This window comes from Muntiacus reevesi, chromosome 18 (assembly GCF_963930625.1).
Source record: "Muntiacus reevesi chromosome 18, mMunRee1.1, whole genome shotgun sequence".
Taxonomy (NCBI): domain Eukaryota; kingdom Metazoa; phylum Chordata; class Mammalia; order Artiodactyla; family Cervidae; genus Muntiacus; species Muntiacus reevesi.
The window spans coordinates 32,852,819-32,869,081 of record NC_089266.1 but is presented as its reverse complement, the minus strand read 5'-3'; the positions used below and the strand labels follow the sequence as shown (position 1 = coordinate 32,869,081).

The 16,263-nt window shown below is 49.1% G+C and overlaps 1 protein-coding gene across 3 annotated transcripts in view; it reads right to left on the bottom strand.

Moving 5' to 3' along the window:
- The window catches only part of GAS7 (growth arrest specific 7), a 201,330-nt gene that overhangs the window by 153,412 nt on the left and 31,655 nt on the right, over positions 1–16,263 (bottom strand). Inside the window, exon 1 of one of the 3 annotated variants that reach the window (XM_065909441.1) lies at positions 8,911–9,031. The exons of the other annotated variants lie outside the window; for them this stretch is intronic. Coding sequence (XP_065765513.1) covers positions 8,911–8,940 — 30 coding nt within the window. The 5' untranslated portion in view covers positions 8,941–9,031. Of the gene's footprint in view, positions 1–8,910; positions 9,032–16,263 lie in introns of those variants that run through there. 3 annotated transcript variants of the gene reach the window in all.

Here is a 16,263-nt window from a genome sequence, read left to right as displayed (position 1 = left end):
TGAAATACATGTAAATGTGCAGGCTGAGATCTCTGTTTTTTTAAGATTAAATGGGGGACCCCATATTCAAACATGCATTTTAATATCTCTTTACTTGAATGTCTTTAGATGGGGCCCTCAAGGTTGCCACAGCCTCAACACTCATGAGTCACCTGTTGGACTCTGGAAAAAGCACTGAAAACTATATTCAAAATCAGCACAGTTCCAGGGTTCCCACGCTCAACAGAAGTCCCTGGAGAACATGCTCAACACAGATTTCAGGGCCCCACTGCTTTCTGATTGAGCAGGTCTACGGCTGATGCTGGTCCAAGGACCATAGTTTGAGATGCCTGGCCTTAGAATTTGAAAGGGCACCAGGAATCCCCCAATATGATCACAAGAAGAGCCAGGGGACACTCCATGCCCTGTGCCTGGTTAGCAGCTCCTGGTTTGGTCCTGCTGTCGGCGTGATTGCAAGGTTGTTCCAGCTCCCACCTCAGACACAGGCAGTATTGAAGACTCTTGAGAGTCCTTCGGACAGCAAGGAAAGCAAACCAGTCAATCCTAAAGGAAATCAACCCTGAATTTCATTGGAAGGACTGATGCTGAAGCTGAAGCTCCATTACTTTGGCCACCTGAGGTGAAGAGCCAAGTTATTGGAAAAGACCCTGATGCTGGGAAAGATGGAAGGCAAAAGGAAAAGTGGGCGGTAGAGGATGAGAAGGTTAGACAGCATCACTGACTCAATGGACATGAGTTTGAGTGAGCTCCAGGAAGTGGTGAAGGACAGGGAAGCCTGGCATGCTGCAGCCCATGGGGTCAACATGACTGAACGACGACAACAAAGGCAGAGGCCCCAGCACCCCATCACCACTGTATCTGAGGCCCCTGCTGGAAGCTTCCTGTCCCTTGGGGTGGCAGAAAGAGTCCCCTGGGTCCCCTGCCTTCAACACTCAGCCCTCTGGATGGCCTCTTCTTGCTCTCTGCTCCTAGCCACAGCTTCAGCCCTCCCTTCCAGGAAAAGACAGGCCTGGCTGCTCACAGGAGGTGAGCCTGGGAGGGTGGAGTGAGAGGCCCTGGGGAAGGCGAGGGGCAGCACAGAGCCTGGGGGAGCTGATCCAGGCCAGGCGCCTCCATCCTGAGCATAGCCTGGAGACAGAGGGCTCTGGGCAGTGGGTGGAGGGCCGGGCAGGCACGCACACTGCACCAGTGTCCCTGCCACACAATGCACAAGGGCCAGGCGGGGCAGGCGGCCAGGGCCCACTCATGCCAGTACCATCTGGGAGCCCTTGCCAGGCCTCGGAGGCCCGGCTGAAGAAGCTGGACTCTGTCCTGGGGCACAGGCAGGCTCTATTCTTATCTCAAGGGGGAAAGCGTGACTCTCCTTGCAGTGAACGGGGGCCCCCGGCGAGGTGGGGGAGGAAAACAGGGCCCTCACTGTGCCCGAGAAGGCTCCCCACTTGGCCCCCCCAGCTCTGACTGGCCCCTGGTGCCAGGGTCTGGCACGAGCCGCCAACAAGGCCAGGCCAGGCCAGGCTGAAGGTGGACAAGGAGGGGCACAGCCCGGAGAAGACTGCCCCTCACCCATTGCAAGACTCAGAAAACTGCATACCCGGGTCCTAAGTGAGACCTGGGCTTCCGGGGTGGTGCTAGTGGTGAAGAAGCCGCCTCCAGTGCAGGAGACATAAGACACTCAGGTTCAATCCCTGGGTCAGGAAGATCCCCTGGAGTAGGAAATGGCAACCCACTGGAGTATTCTTGCCTGGAAAAGCCTATGGATGGAGGAGCCTGGCGGGCTATGGTCCACAGGGTCTCAAAGAGTCAGACACAACTGAGCATCTGAGTATGGGGATTTGGGGAAGTGAGACTCAACAGAACAGGTTCCAAAAGTAAGAAACACAGCCTCCAGGGCACAGTTACTGACCAAATCCCAAAGGAAAGGGCCCAGGTATCCTGTGCCCCGCCGCCACCCCCGCCCCAGGCATGAATCCTATTGGCAGATGTGGGTCCTGCTCACCTAACCCACAGCATCACTTGGAGGTGGCAAGACATCTCATTAAGACCTCCCTTTAGTCTGACAGAAGGAACCACAGTGATTCTGACACACATTCATTCAACCTTCCAGGTGTCTGAGGGGTGAAGAACAACTCACTGAAGAGCCTAGGTTACCGCCATGGACTCAAAGACTCACATCACTCATAGGTCAAGTCTGCAAGTACAAAGGTGCCCCGTGGTGGGTGTGGTGCCAGGGCTCAGGGAGATGGGAGAGAAACTACATCCGCTGGAAAAACCGAGGGAGACCTGAAAATAAAGACCTAGGTGGGTGGGATGGAGCAGGGCGGGAAGGAGGCTCTAGAGGGAGGGGATATATGTATATATACAGCTGATTCACTGTGCTGTACAGCAGAGACCAACACAACAATTATAATTAAAGCAATTATATGTGTGATTGGTTACTCAGTCATGTCCAACTCTTTGCCACCCCATGGACCATAGCGCCCACCAGGCTCCTCTGTCTATGGGGATTCTCCAGGCAAGAATACTGGAGTGGGTTAACTATATTCCAATTAAAAAAAAAAAAAGAAATGGATATTTACTCATCACCCACTATATGCCAAGTATATAATTCTGTGAGCTAAGTATTACCGTTCCCATTTTAAAGACTAGGAGATAAGGATCACTGAGAAGACAAGAGATTTTTCGTAGGTAATTCAGGGCAGGGAAGCCAGGCGTGCTGCAGTGCATGGGGTCACAACGAGTCAGCCCTGACTGAACAGTAATGAAGCACAGGGCCAAGATCTGGACCTCAGCCTTCAAGTCTAGCCTTCCTTCCATGATAGCAGCCCACTTCCTGGGAGTGGCAGGGTGCTAACTGGGTCTTGAAGAATGGGCAGAAGCAAAGCATGGAGGAGAGAGATTGATGTTGGAGAGGAAGCAGGTGTCTCGGGCATAAGGGTGTTGGCATAACACACTGCCACTAGTTTCCCTTTGACATTTTTCTCCTTTAGGCCTGCAAATTCCAGTCTTGGTCAGTGAATGGGGCAGCAGGCACTCTCGAGGGCTGTAAATTGGCACCACCTTTCTGAAGAGTAATGACAGCATGAGTCAAAACGTACACCATAGAAGGACTTTCCTGGGGGTCCCGTGGCTAAGACTTAACCTTCCAATGCAGAAGGTGTGGGTTCAATCCCTGCTCAGGGAGCTGGCATCCCACATGCCTCACAGCCAAAAAACCAAAACATAAAACAGAAGCAACAGTATAACAAATTCAATAAAGACTTTAAAGAAAAAAAAAAAGTACACCATAGGCCTAACTGGAAACTACCAGGAAAAGATGCCTCAAGAGGTATGCTGACCTCAGTGATCTTAATAATAGGAAAAAAAGAAAAAGAAGGTAACCTCAGTGTCCATCAGTAGGGGATTAGAAGTAATATATAATTTATCCAAACAATGAACTAAAAGCAAACACTAAGAATAATGCTTTAGAAGACTCTTGAGAGTCCCTTGGACTGGAAGCAGATCAAACCAGTCAATCCTAAAGGAAATAACCCTGAATATTCATGGGAGGGACTGATGCTGAAGCTCTAATACTTCTGCCATCTGATGTGAAGAGCCAACTCATTGGAAAAGACCCTGATGCTGGGAAAGATTGAGGGCAGGAGAAGAAGGGGCAACAGAGGATGAGATGGTTTGACAGCATCACTGACTCAATGGACATGAATCTGAGAAAACTCCAGGAAATACTGAAGGAAAGAAGAGGCTAGTGGGCTACAGTCCTTGGGGTCACAAAGAGTCGGGCATCACTTGATGACTGAGCAACAACAGATGCATCTACTCACACAGAAAGACATTTAACATGTATTAAGTTTAAAGAAAAAAAGCAACTTGCAAAACTGCATATATCGCATGATTGAAAGGGAGAAAACAAAGAAGACTGTTCTTTCTTTCCCAGGAGGATGGAAAAGGGGGTGAATGGTGACAGGGTGATGGGGGTGGGGTCAGGGTGATGCTGGGAACAAAGCTGGGGTGAGGGGTCCACTGAGGATGAGAGCCAGTGGATAACATAGACAAACTCCTGCTTGGCCTTCTTCTGGGTCAGCCTTAAAGGACTAGGAAACAGCCAGAGAACACTCAGCTAGGCCACTCAGTTGATCACTCAGTGGGTAAAGAATCTGCCTGCAATGCAGGAGACACAAGGAACTCAGGTTCAATCCCTGGGTCAGGAAGACCCTCCCCCGGAGGAGGAAATGACTACCCACTCCAGTATTCTTGCCTGAAAAATCCCATGAAAGAGGAGCCTGGCAGGCTCTAGTCCAAAGGGTTGCAAAGAATCAGACATGACTGAAGCTACTAAGCATGCACGCCCCCTGCTTTATTTATTAAAACTTCCCGTCATACTTCCCCCCCTTCTCCCACTCCTGACGCTTCACCTCAATTCCCATCAGGGAGTCAGAGGGGCCTGGACCAGGTGGAAGCAGTGAGCTCCTAGACTCTGCCCACTGAGGACGCTGCTAGTCTGTGGCCTGGACTCACGTGACACCTGCTCTCCTCTCAGTACTTACTCTGCATGATTAGTTGTATCTGACTGTGACCCCATGGACTGAAGCCCACCAGACTCTGCTGTCCATGGACTTCTCCAGGCAAGAGTACTGGAGTGGGTTGCTATTTCCTTCTCCAGGAGATATTCCCAACCCAGGGATCAAACCCAGGTCTCCTGCATTGGTAGGTGGACTCTTTACCACTGCACCCTTCAGAGCAGCCCCCTCAGCTGCAGGGGACCTACAGCAGACGCTGGGCCTGGCAGCACTGCTCAGGTTCCCCGACACCAACTTGCCAGCAATGACCCGACCTAGTGACTCAGGGAGGGCATGGGTTAAACAGGTCTTTCCTACCAATGGGGAGCCACTTCCCAGGCAGAGAAAAGTACAGGCAGACCTTGAAGATACAGTGGGTTCAGTCCCAGGTCAACACAACAAAGTGCATCATGAGAAATTTTTGTTTGTTTTCCAGTGTACGTAAAAGATGTTTACACTCTACTATAGTCTATTAAGTGTGCAATAGTATTATATATGAAAAAAATACATACGTTAATTTAAAGATGCTTCATTGCTAATGCTAACCATCATCTGACAAAGCAGGGTGTCCACAAACCTTTGTTTTTTTTAAAAAATGCAGTATCTCCAAAGTGCAATAAAATAAGATGCGCCCGTATCTCCTTCTTTTTTCAACTCTCTGGGTCTCTGCCTCCTGGGGAACTCCTTGGAGTTCAGGGAGAAAACCCAGAAACAGGACATGCCTGGTGGTACAGTGGCTAAGATGTCGAGTTTCCATTCCAAGGGAGGGGGCACAGGTTTGATTCCTAGTCGAGGAAGTAAGGGCCCATGTGCTGCAAGATGCGGCCAAAAAAGAAAACCCAGATACAATAAATGGGTGTGAGGGAGGAGAGGAAAAGAATGTGGATGCGTGCACACACCCACAAGATTGCCTCTCATTCCTGAAAAGCCCACAGAATTTGGGGAAGCTGCTTGCTGATCGAACAGCAGCCCTATTTTGAGGGTCAGGACCAATCCCGGGGTGGGTGTGGGGAGAGAACATGGTCTGGAACTAACAGACCCTGACCCCCTTCCCAGTGAGAGCAGAACAGCCAGAGCCCCACTTCTGGGTTCAGACCCCAGCCTGGCACTTTCCCTAAGCTGGATGCTCCTTCTGTAACCACATTGGGTTTCATACGGTTGGCTGGACACAGCACCAGAGCCCAGGGGACATCTAGATCCAAGCCAGTGCACACTGCGGACCGGCTTGGCAACCTCGGGTGAGTCACCCTGTGCCTAGAACCCAAAGTCCTCTGCAGGAAGAGATTGCCCACAGACAGAAGTTGGTAAGTCCTGGCCAGCACACTGTGTTAGCTAGCTGTTATCTTCAGTCTCAATCAATTACCAACATTACAGAATGGGGTGATTTCAAATTTCCAGCTGGGCAAAAGTTCCCCACAATTGGCCGAGGCTGCCTGTTGCCAGTGGCACGTTGTTCCTCGGAGCCCAATGATCCACCTGGTGCCTGGCATCTGAATCCATCATCCTTATTCGAGATGACGCAACATTCTGTGACTGGGTGACTCTCTGTTCTGAATGCTAGGGTTAGCTAAGAAGCAGGGACTCGTGGAGCCTTGGAAAGAAGGCAGCACTAGACACCCCCCTTCCCCTCCATAAGCCCCTTTCTAGACCCAGCTCCAGTTTACATCAGGGGTACTCTTGGTTTCTCTGAGGGTACCACACAGACTTTTTGCAAAGTCTGCAGTTGGGGGCTGCTGGGAGCTAGCAGCAGGGGGGGGGGAGGGGGGCGGGGGTGGAGGTGGGCTCCTGCTACTGGCTCTGTGGTTGGGAGGAAACCCGGGCTTGAGGTACTACTGCATGAAAGGCTCACTTTTTTTTGTTCCAGAACTTTCATCATCAATAGCTCCATCCAGCTTCCCAGAAGCATTTCAACTGTTGGCTCACAGAGGGATGGGCTTCCCAGGTGACACTAGTGGTAAAGAACCCACCAGCTGATGCAGGAGACTTAAGAGACATGAGTTCGATCCCTGGATTGGGAAGATCTCCTGGAGGAGGGCACAGCAACCCACTCCAATACTCCTACCTGGAGAATCCCATGGACAGAAGAGCCTGGCAGGTACAGTCCAAGGTGTCGCAGAGTTGGACACGACTGAAGTGACTTAGCACGCGCACAGAGGGACAGACTCAGGGCTGGAGGACACACCGCTTACTTGAAAACTTTGACTTTAAAGACACTAAGCTGACCTCAGGAAACATTGGACCTGGGCAGAGAAGCCCTCTAAGCCCAGAGCTCTGACCAGATTCCCCTCCAAGACCTGAACCGCCCCCCACCACCACCCTTCCCCAAAGCCCCTGAGTCTGGGCAAGTTCCCACAGGCTGAGCAGACCAGGACAAAGAGCCCTGAGCAAATGCTGGAACCCCGAGCCTCTCCCTGGAAACGGGGATGAAACCCGAGAACCACACAAAGATCTGAGCAATTCCAGGACCACCTCCAGGGCCACATAAGCTCTCGATGGAGCACACACAAACACTGAGTCAGGGTTCTAAACATCTGGGGCTTAGCTAACCCTCGGCTCTGGGGCGTTCAGCTTGGGTGGACTGCCAGAAACAGCCGAGCCGGAGGGGGATTCGGGTCCAATTTCCAGGGAGCCAGGCCAGGCCTGGGAGCCCAGCACATGGCCCTGGCCTGGCCGGGGTCCCGGGTACCCCCACGAGGCCATGCATGCCTCCCCCTGGCCCACACCCATGGTTCCGGGGCGGCTCCACCACTCAGCCCACACGTGGGAGGCAGAGGCCTCGGCGGTCCAGGATTCCATTCTGCGGTGGAGGCTTTGAGAGGAAATCATTCCCTAATCCCTTTCCTAAATCAAGGCCAAGAAACAACTTGTGCAGAGTCCCCCAGACGACTGCTGCCCTCTGTCACTGCATTTACCTCTTAGCTAAGGAGCCTGAGAAAGGGGCTTGGGGTGACATATGACATGGGGCTCCTTGTGCTCACGAACCCACACTTGATGCACTCAGCTCTGATTTTCAGTCCAGTTTGATGATTGAATTCCAGAGTGAACCGAGGCCAAGTGTCTCCCCTAATCCCCCTTAAGCGGGCCAAAATATAAAACTCTGTGTTTCGTGACTTATATTTAATCAACGGCATCATCTGCCGCCTATTTTCACTCGTGGTGAAAGTGTTCATCAAAATCTTGTTTAAAATTCCAACAAAGGCCATCTTTTAACATAAATGATCCTTGACTGATTTGATTTCTCACTCTGGGCAACCGTCATACATGAGATGTTTCCTTGCCCAATGACTTAAATACTTAACATAGTTAAAAGATGTCTTGATGACAAAAGTGCCAAGCCCATGAGACAGAGAAAGGACAGTCTTTCCAATCAACAGTGCTGGGACAAGAGTGTGTGTGTTAGTTGCTTACTCATGTCCGGACCCCATGCAAAAGAAGGAAACTGACATTTTTATCTCATCATTTACAAAAATTAACTCAAAATAGATCTAAGTTTCAAATGGTAAGAGCTATAGCTATAAAACTCATAGAAGAAAATACAGTGTAAATCTTCATGACGTCGTATTAGACATCAGCTTCTTAAACAATAAAGGCACAAGAGACAATGGAAGGGGGGAAATGTCATCAAAATTTTAAATTTTTTATGTTTCAAGAAAGTGAAAAGACAATTCACAGAGTGGGAGAAAGTTTCTGTAAATCATGTATCTGATACAGGACTTCAATCTGGAGTATATGAACACTCACAATTCAATAATAAAAAGATATTTGTTATTTAACTCAATATAAGGGGCAAAGGCTTTGACAAGACCTTTCTCCAGAAAAGATACATGAATAGCCTATAAGCACTTGAAAAGATCTTCAACATCATTAGCATTCAGGGAAATGCAAATCAAAACCACAAGGTGCCACTTCCACCCACTAGAACAGCTGTAATCAAATAGATAACAAGTGTTGGCAGGGATGGGAAGACCCTCATACACAGGAATGTAAACTGTGCCCCAGCTTTGGAAAATCCTCAGGCAGTTCCTCACAAGGTTAAGCACCGTTACCATCGAATCCAGCAATTCTGGATTCCCAATCTTCAACCCCACCCACTCTGCATATGTGCATCTGCGTACATGCTCGCATGCACACACAGATAATTGCCTCACATCATCGAATTCCTTGTCTACACAGCCATGACTCAGCCTCCCCATGGTATCACATTCAGAGAAACATCACTCAGGCAACCAAAAACTGTTATAAAAGCAACTTGATCTTTACATGGAGTCTTCTTAAAAGGAGGAAAGGGGGTCCATTCACAGCACAGAGCAAAACTTAAAACCTTCATCACCTCTTCTCTTTTTTTTTTTTTTTTTACCTCTTCTCTTTCAATCTGACTTGCAGGCATCAGCCAAAGAACACATCTTCCTCCTGCTTCAGAAAACTTTAAATTCCTCCCGTGTCCCCATGGCTTGGATCTTTCTCCCCAGCAGACATTCTTATCTGAAAGACAGACCAAGAGATGCTCATACACACATCTTCAAGATCAGTCCTTCCTCTTTTCTTCTTGAAACTAGATTTCCAGATTGCTCTAACTCTGCCCCTCCTTGCTCATCACTCAGATTGGATCTCCACAATGAAGGCAAGGAACTGAGCTGGCCAGACTTCTCCTAAACTAATAAAAGTTTGAGCGGGGGGCAGCTACCAACATTCCATCACACCCTGTCGGTTTACGTTTGTTTATATTTCCAACTTTGCCTTTTAAGATTATTTTTAACTTGTGCTCTCCCATCTCCACGTGGAGGGAATGAGCCCAACAGTGCAGGCATGATGCCTTTTTCTTTCCTGTCCGTCCACAGTTCTGGTACCACCTTCTGAGCTCCGTGCCCCACTAGCACACATAATACAGGCTCAGAACTGGGTGCCCACCAGCCAAGGTGGGGGAGGGCGTCTGCACTGCTCAGAGCTGCATGTCTCAGCTCTGGGAAGGAAATAAGTTTCCAGCAGAAGATCAAAGGAAGGAACACCAGCAGAAAACCACGGGGGAAGACTTGAAGCCGTAACATTTGAGGAGAGATGAGACTTTTTCTGGTTCAGAGTTGGAGGGAGAGTTGAAAGGGCAAAGACATAAATTAGCAACTTGGCCCCAGAGGAGCATGTGGTGAGTGCAGCCAGCGCAGCACAAAGGGCTGTCTGCAGAAAGACTAGACGCCCCGAATTAAAGCAGATGCCTCCCAAGTGCGGTCTTTTGCTAACCACGATGTCACCCGTGGCAGAGTATCTTGTGACTACTGCCAACTGTAACTTGGGGCAGGGTGCTAACTTGCTCATCTTCCTTTTCAAACGAACCTCCCATGACCTTCAGGAGGCGGGGGGCTTCCTCCGTGGATCTGATCAAACTGTGTTTCTAAGCTTGGCCTTGGAAGGGGATTTCTTCCCGGGACGTCCAAACCCCTTGGTGATTTATCTTCATTTCTCGGTCCAGTCAGAGGTTTGGAGAGTTGCTGGGGGTCCTCGGGGTTTCTCCCAACTCAGCACAATGATGCTGTGGGAAATGTGGGCCAGAGTTCCCATCTCAGGAAAGAGGAGCTTGATACATTGCCTTCTCGCAGGAAAAGCCAAGGAGCTGTCTCTAAGATGAGGCTCGCAATTCATCAGCAAACCCCGTCAGCGCCTTCTTGGACATGGACCCCAAATCCAACACTCATCACCACCTCCGTGTGTCATCCCAGGCTGGATCACCATCCCCTCGGGTCTCCCCACCTCAACTCACAACCGGCTTCAATCCATCGGGCAGCCAGAGAGACCCTCTAGGATGCAAAGGCCTACCATGTCACTCACAGTTCACAACGCACCCGCTCATCCCCAAGGACTTCCCTTCATACTGAAAATAAAAAACACAGAAAGAGCACCTATGATAGGTCCACAAGGTACCGCATCATCTACCTTTCTTGACCTGCTAGGACTCAAATCCCTCCTCCCGCCAGCTCACCCAACTCAGGGCATAGCTATCCTTCCCCAGATCTCCACGTGGCTCGTTCTCTGTCTTGATTTCTTTCTCTGCTCAAATGTCACCTCGGAAAGGCCTCTGCTGACCACTTCACTTAAAGTAAACCTCCCCACATCCGCCTCATTCTCCACCCCTTTCCCCTGCTTTACAGACCTTCATATTATGTATCACTTAGCTGACATATGTGTGAAAGTGTGTGTTTATCAGGATGTCAGCTCCACTGCGAAGTGAACTGGTCTGCTCCATTGACGGCTGTATTCCCAGTGTCTGGAACAATTCTTGACACGTTGCAGTTGCTCCATAAATATTTGTTGGAGGAATAACTGAATGAACATATGGATTCCTCGTTGACGATGGTCCAATAAGGAACATGGTAACGCCCCTCATTTTGCACTTTTGTCACTGTTCAGATGAGAAAGCATTTAAACAAATGTAGAGGAAAGAACTACTGATTCATTGTGATCCTTCCAACTCACTAACAAGAAAGGGAGGGAAAGCAGAACTATGTCCACATGACAGACAAGGAAACACGGATGCGAGCTATCGTTAAAGGGGAAAAAAAGGGAAGCATACAGGCTGGTCCAAGGTCAAATTTGTGACCGAGAACCAAACTATCTGGCTTTTCAGACACTCTGTCCTATACTCTTTCCATTGCCTCTGATGTCAACACTGTCCTGCTAGAAAATCTATTAATATCATCAATGGTATTAAAATTTCAAAAAGGCTTTTAAAATCTATGAGTATCTTGAGAGATGCTGATAAGGCATCGTTTGATAAAATTCCACATCTATTTGTGGCTCCAAAAATACCTCTTCTTGGTGTTAGGAGCAGCCTGATCATATACTCTCCATGAGGACAGAGAAAAACACACATTAAAAAGATATTAAAATGCTAAATAGAAAATATAATACATGCTATCTAAAAGCCAATGACCAGGATTAGAGAGTTAGGAGGACACCCCAGAGGAATTCCCATTAAAGATAGAACATGATTATTTATTAACAGCCTTCTGGAGCCATATATCATCAATAACCAATTTAAAAATATAATTAAATTTCATTCACAATAACAAGAAGAAATAAATAGCAGCTTCCTAGGAATGAACTTAACACAAGGAATACACAAGCCTGATATGAAGACGCCATTTATGGAGGGGACCAATTGAAACTTAATTATGTGGGGATATTATGTCCATGGATAGTGTCCAGAACTGTGAAAAGGTCTCAAGACTTCTCCCTCTGCATCCAGGAACAAAGTGAGACCGCTGACACCCTTGATTGATATAATCCTTACAATTAGTAACACTCTACAAAGAATGTCAGGTGGTTGCTTAGTCACTCAGTCGTGTCTGACTCCTTGTGACCCCATGGACCATAGTCCACCAGGCTCCTCTGTCCATGGGACTTTTCAGGCAAGAATACTGGAGTGGGTTGCCATTTCTTTCTCCAGGGGATCTTCCTGACCTGGGGATCGAACCTGAGTCTCCTTCATTGTAGGGGGATTCTTCACCACCGAGCCACCAGGGAAGTCCACAAAGAATGGTACTAGTACTATTATTCCCCCTTCAAGGAAGAGGCACAGATCAAATCATTTACCTAACTTCAGATCATTCTGACTCCCAAATGTGCCTTCTGCCCATCAGCTCAGCCAGCCTGCTGGTGGTGCCATGGATTTCTAACGGGTCACCTTGGCTAGGCTGACCTTCAGCTCTCAGAACCCATTCTCCTGCATGTTCTGGTCAGGGTGGACCATAGGAAAAATCTTGTGAGGTCGGAGGGTAAAAGAGAAGTGACAGTCACCTTACAGTTCACACATCTTGTAGGTGATGCACTGACACGTCACAGACACGAAACAGCAGCCAGACCACAACTCTCCACCCCCTACACCATTCTCCTTCATCAGCAGTTGGTCCACCACCCCCCTCCAGGCCCTCCTTCAGCTTCTAGGACTCCTGGGTCAGGTGTGCGTTACAGCTCGAGTTGGTGAGCGTGGGGGGAAAAGGAGCCCATTGGAGAGGGCTCAGGGCCCAGCCCTAGCCCAACTCGGACCCTAGCCAGGGCTAGGAACAGTCAGGGCCCAAGCCAGGTGGTAAATTCCACACTCCGACAGCTTGGAGGAAGAAGACCGAGAATGGTCAACCAGCAGCCCACCGAGATGTGATCACAAGACTCCCAACAGCTGAGGGGGGTGAGGCTGGTGACTGGTTCCATTTGGGGCCCTGTGTCCAGCTGAGGAATCTGCTGCTGGGCCCATTTACTCCTCATTGCCCCTAAAATAAAGCCAGGAGTGTGTCCTGACCATGGATGCCAAAGTGCTCACCAAATGTGCACAGAAGACAGATGGACCTCTGCCGCTTATGGGCAGTGCTGGGCCCAGGGACTGAACCATCCCCAGGTGAAAGAGAATGAGTGCACACGGCATGCCAGACCTCAGGATGCCCTTGGTGGTTCTGAATCTATCAGACCAGAGTGAATCCCATGCAAAGCTGTGAAATCAGCCTCAAGGTGGCCAATCTCTGCAGGACCCCTAATATCAGATAAGAAAGGGTCTGGGAAATGACTATGTAAATCGGTATCTACAGATATCGAGTTTCTAAGAAAACATACAGACTTTCAACTAGAAGAAAACTATATATCAGATACAACTTTTGGGATCAATAGCCCCTGCCCATCTCTTGACCAGAATACTCTGGATATCAGATCCCTAATCAGAGACAAGCATGGGGGGAGGCTAGGGGAAAGCACATGACAGAAGCCACTTGGTACCAAAGACGAGGAGTGTTTTCTGTAGATGCAGAGTGAGGTCTCGAAAAGGAATTCTCAACCATGGCTGGGCCATTCCACCGAGATGGCGCAAGAAAGACTGGCTGTCCCAGGCAGAGGGGGGAGACCATAGTAAAAAACACATCCCATCCCTGGTGGACAGCATCACTCAGCTTGAGTCTGCAAACATCCTGGTGTCCAGAGCCATCTGCCAGCAGCATGGCGACAGGTACTGGTGAAGGCACTATGCTCAAGTGGGGCTTCCCTGGTGGTCCAGTAGTTAAGAATCCACCTGCCAATGCAAGGGACACAGGTTGGATCCCTGGGGCAGCTAACTAAGCCTGTGCACCACGACTACTGAAGCCCGTGAGCCTAGAGCCTGTGCTCTGCAACAAGAGCAGCCACAGCAATGAAGAGTAGTCCCTGCTGGCCACAACTAGAGAAAAGCCCATGTGCAGGGTCAAATGGAATTCTCCAGGTCAGAATACTGGAGTAGGGAGCCTTTCCCTTCTCCAGGGGATCTTCCCAACCCAGGGATTGAACCCTGGTCTCCCGCATTGCTGGCAGATTCTTTACCAGCTGAGCCACAAGGGAAGCCCAATAAAGACCCAGCACAGCCAAAAATAAGTAAATGAAATTTTTGGAAAAGAACGCTCCAGTGTACACGCAAAAGCAAGAAAACAAACTGTGTTTCAGAGAAGTGCTGGGAAGGGGGTGCAGAAAGGACAGAACCCCCAGGTTCCTCTGGAGAGAGTCATGCTCAGGTCGGTCCAAAGAAAAGATGCCCAGGCAAGTGCAGGTGGCACCTAAGACCAGAGGGCCCCCAATCCCATCATTAGGAAATGTAGTTAAGGGAGGAGGTAGCGGAGCCTGGGGAGAAGCCGTCAGGTCCTAAAACTAGATGCTGAAGCCCCAGCCCGGCCTTGGCAGTCTGTCATATATGCAGCATTGAGGTTAAGCAGAGCCGGGTCCCCAGGATCAGGTTCCAGGTTCCTACAGGTGCGGCAGCCTAATTGGTGGCCTGGTCCTAGTGTGGGGCAAAGGGGCACCCATGGGTCCTCTGTCTCTGCTGGGGACACCATCACACCTGCATCTGGGGAGACAGAATGACCGGGTCAGGCCAAGCAGCCGGGGAGTCACTGAGTGACCGGCGCTCAGGGAGAGATGGCGTGACAGCAACGCCCCCTGAGACCCCCAGAAACGAGGGCTATCTCCCAGCTCGGCACAATCCTAGAGCAAAGCCCAGGGGCTCAGTGAGCTGGAGAGATACATTATTTTGTCTCCGTGGGGCTAACAGCAACCACTTCAATGATGAAACTTGCTCCTGCTGATCCAAAGGCAGGAGCTTCGTGGGAAGGATCCAGGGCATGAGTCACACATCCTTTGAATCAACAGGTTTTGTGACCAAAACCAGTATCAAACAGAAAGAATGGATAAGAAATGGAATGTTCTCCCCAGCCCAGCCCACCTCCCAGGTCAACCCAAGAAAAGATGCCCCAGGACCAGATCCTGGCTGAGTCTCCCACGCTGTGACGAACCTTCACATCTTTCCTTACAAAGCAAAATCCTCTCAAAAGACAGAAGGCGAGTTCTCTAGGGCCCTGCTACTCAAAGTGTGGGCCACAGACCAGCATCACTAGGAAATGCAGACTCCCAGGCCCTCCCAGGGGGGCTCTGAGACCCCTGTTCGTCACTGATGCACTGCAGCTGGAAACTGACCACCTCAGAATGTAACAGGCTACATCATTGTCAGGGATTGATGGCTTAAAATAGGGCACTCCTTTCCTGCAGCGAGACGGTAAAAACTCCTTCCTCTAGGACCTACTATTTCAGAATCTGTGCTCCTTTGGGCACGCTAAATTGAGATTTACCTATTAAGTCAAAAATTTCAACAAGCTAAGAAGAAATCCAAAACCCTCTTCAAATGCTTAGTCACCCAGTTTACATTTTTTGTTAATGGCAACATTCTTATTCATACCTTCCCAATTCACTTAACATTTGAAAGTATTTTGTTCATCCTACTTGCACAAGGTCCTCTATGTGTCCGGGTGTTGGCTCATGAATAGTTGTTTTCATGATTTCAGGCAAAGCCAAGCAGTGAAGTTTGGGGTTTTTTTTTTAGGGGGGGGGTTGGGGGGAGAGGAATGTATGTGTCCCTGTGTTTAATCACAGTGAAGTATAAATATATAGCTGTGTCTCTAAAACTTGCAAAAATTTCCAGACAACATCAATTAGGTAGATTTTTAAAACACTCAGACAAAAGGAAACATCCTGAAAGTTTCTGTAAACGACGTTTGATCCTAGCTGAACCTATCTAGCAGTTTGGAATTTAGAAGCTATTAAAATAACAGGAACATCCTTCTATTTCCTCTTAGAGCTCAAAGTGAGACTCTAAGACCAGCCAAGCACGGTAAAGAAACCTCACACATAAACACAGAAAACATACTCGTAAAAATATACTGGGTAAACTGCCTTTGTACACACAGGATGGGGTCGGGGGTACACATAGCCACCTCCTCCCTCGTGCCAAAGATCCAACCACAATTTTATCAAAGCGTGCCCAAACCAAGCTCCAACTCTCTAACTCGATGATTTCAAAAAGAAAACCAGAGTACCTTTATCTAGATTTTAAAACGAGTGTGAGCGCTGCCAAGAGTTGGAAATAAATGAGCACAGAACTCTGCATCAAAGACTCTGAATGCTCAGTCTGTGCTTGACCAATATCCACTTCCTAACCTGGAGCAAATCACAAATGACACACCTCCCAAGTCCTCAGCTGGAAAATCAGGAGGATAGGAGGGGTCACCGCTCACCCAAGTTCACTGTCCCACAATGAATTACATGTGAGAACACAATAGACCTTCAAGCTCATGCAAACCTTAATTATTGCCAACAGCAGGCATTGTTGACTGAGAGGCTCAGGAAAGAGTCAGGATCACCTGTTTTAGGGAATTTTTTA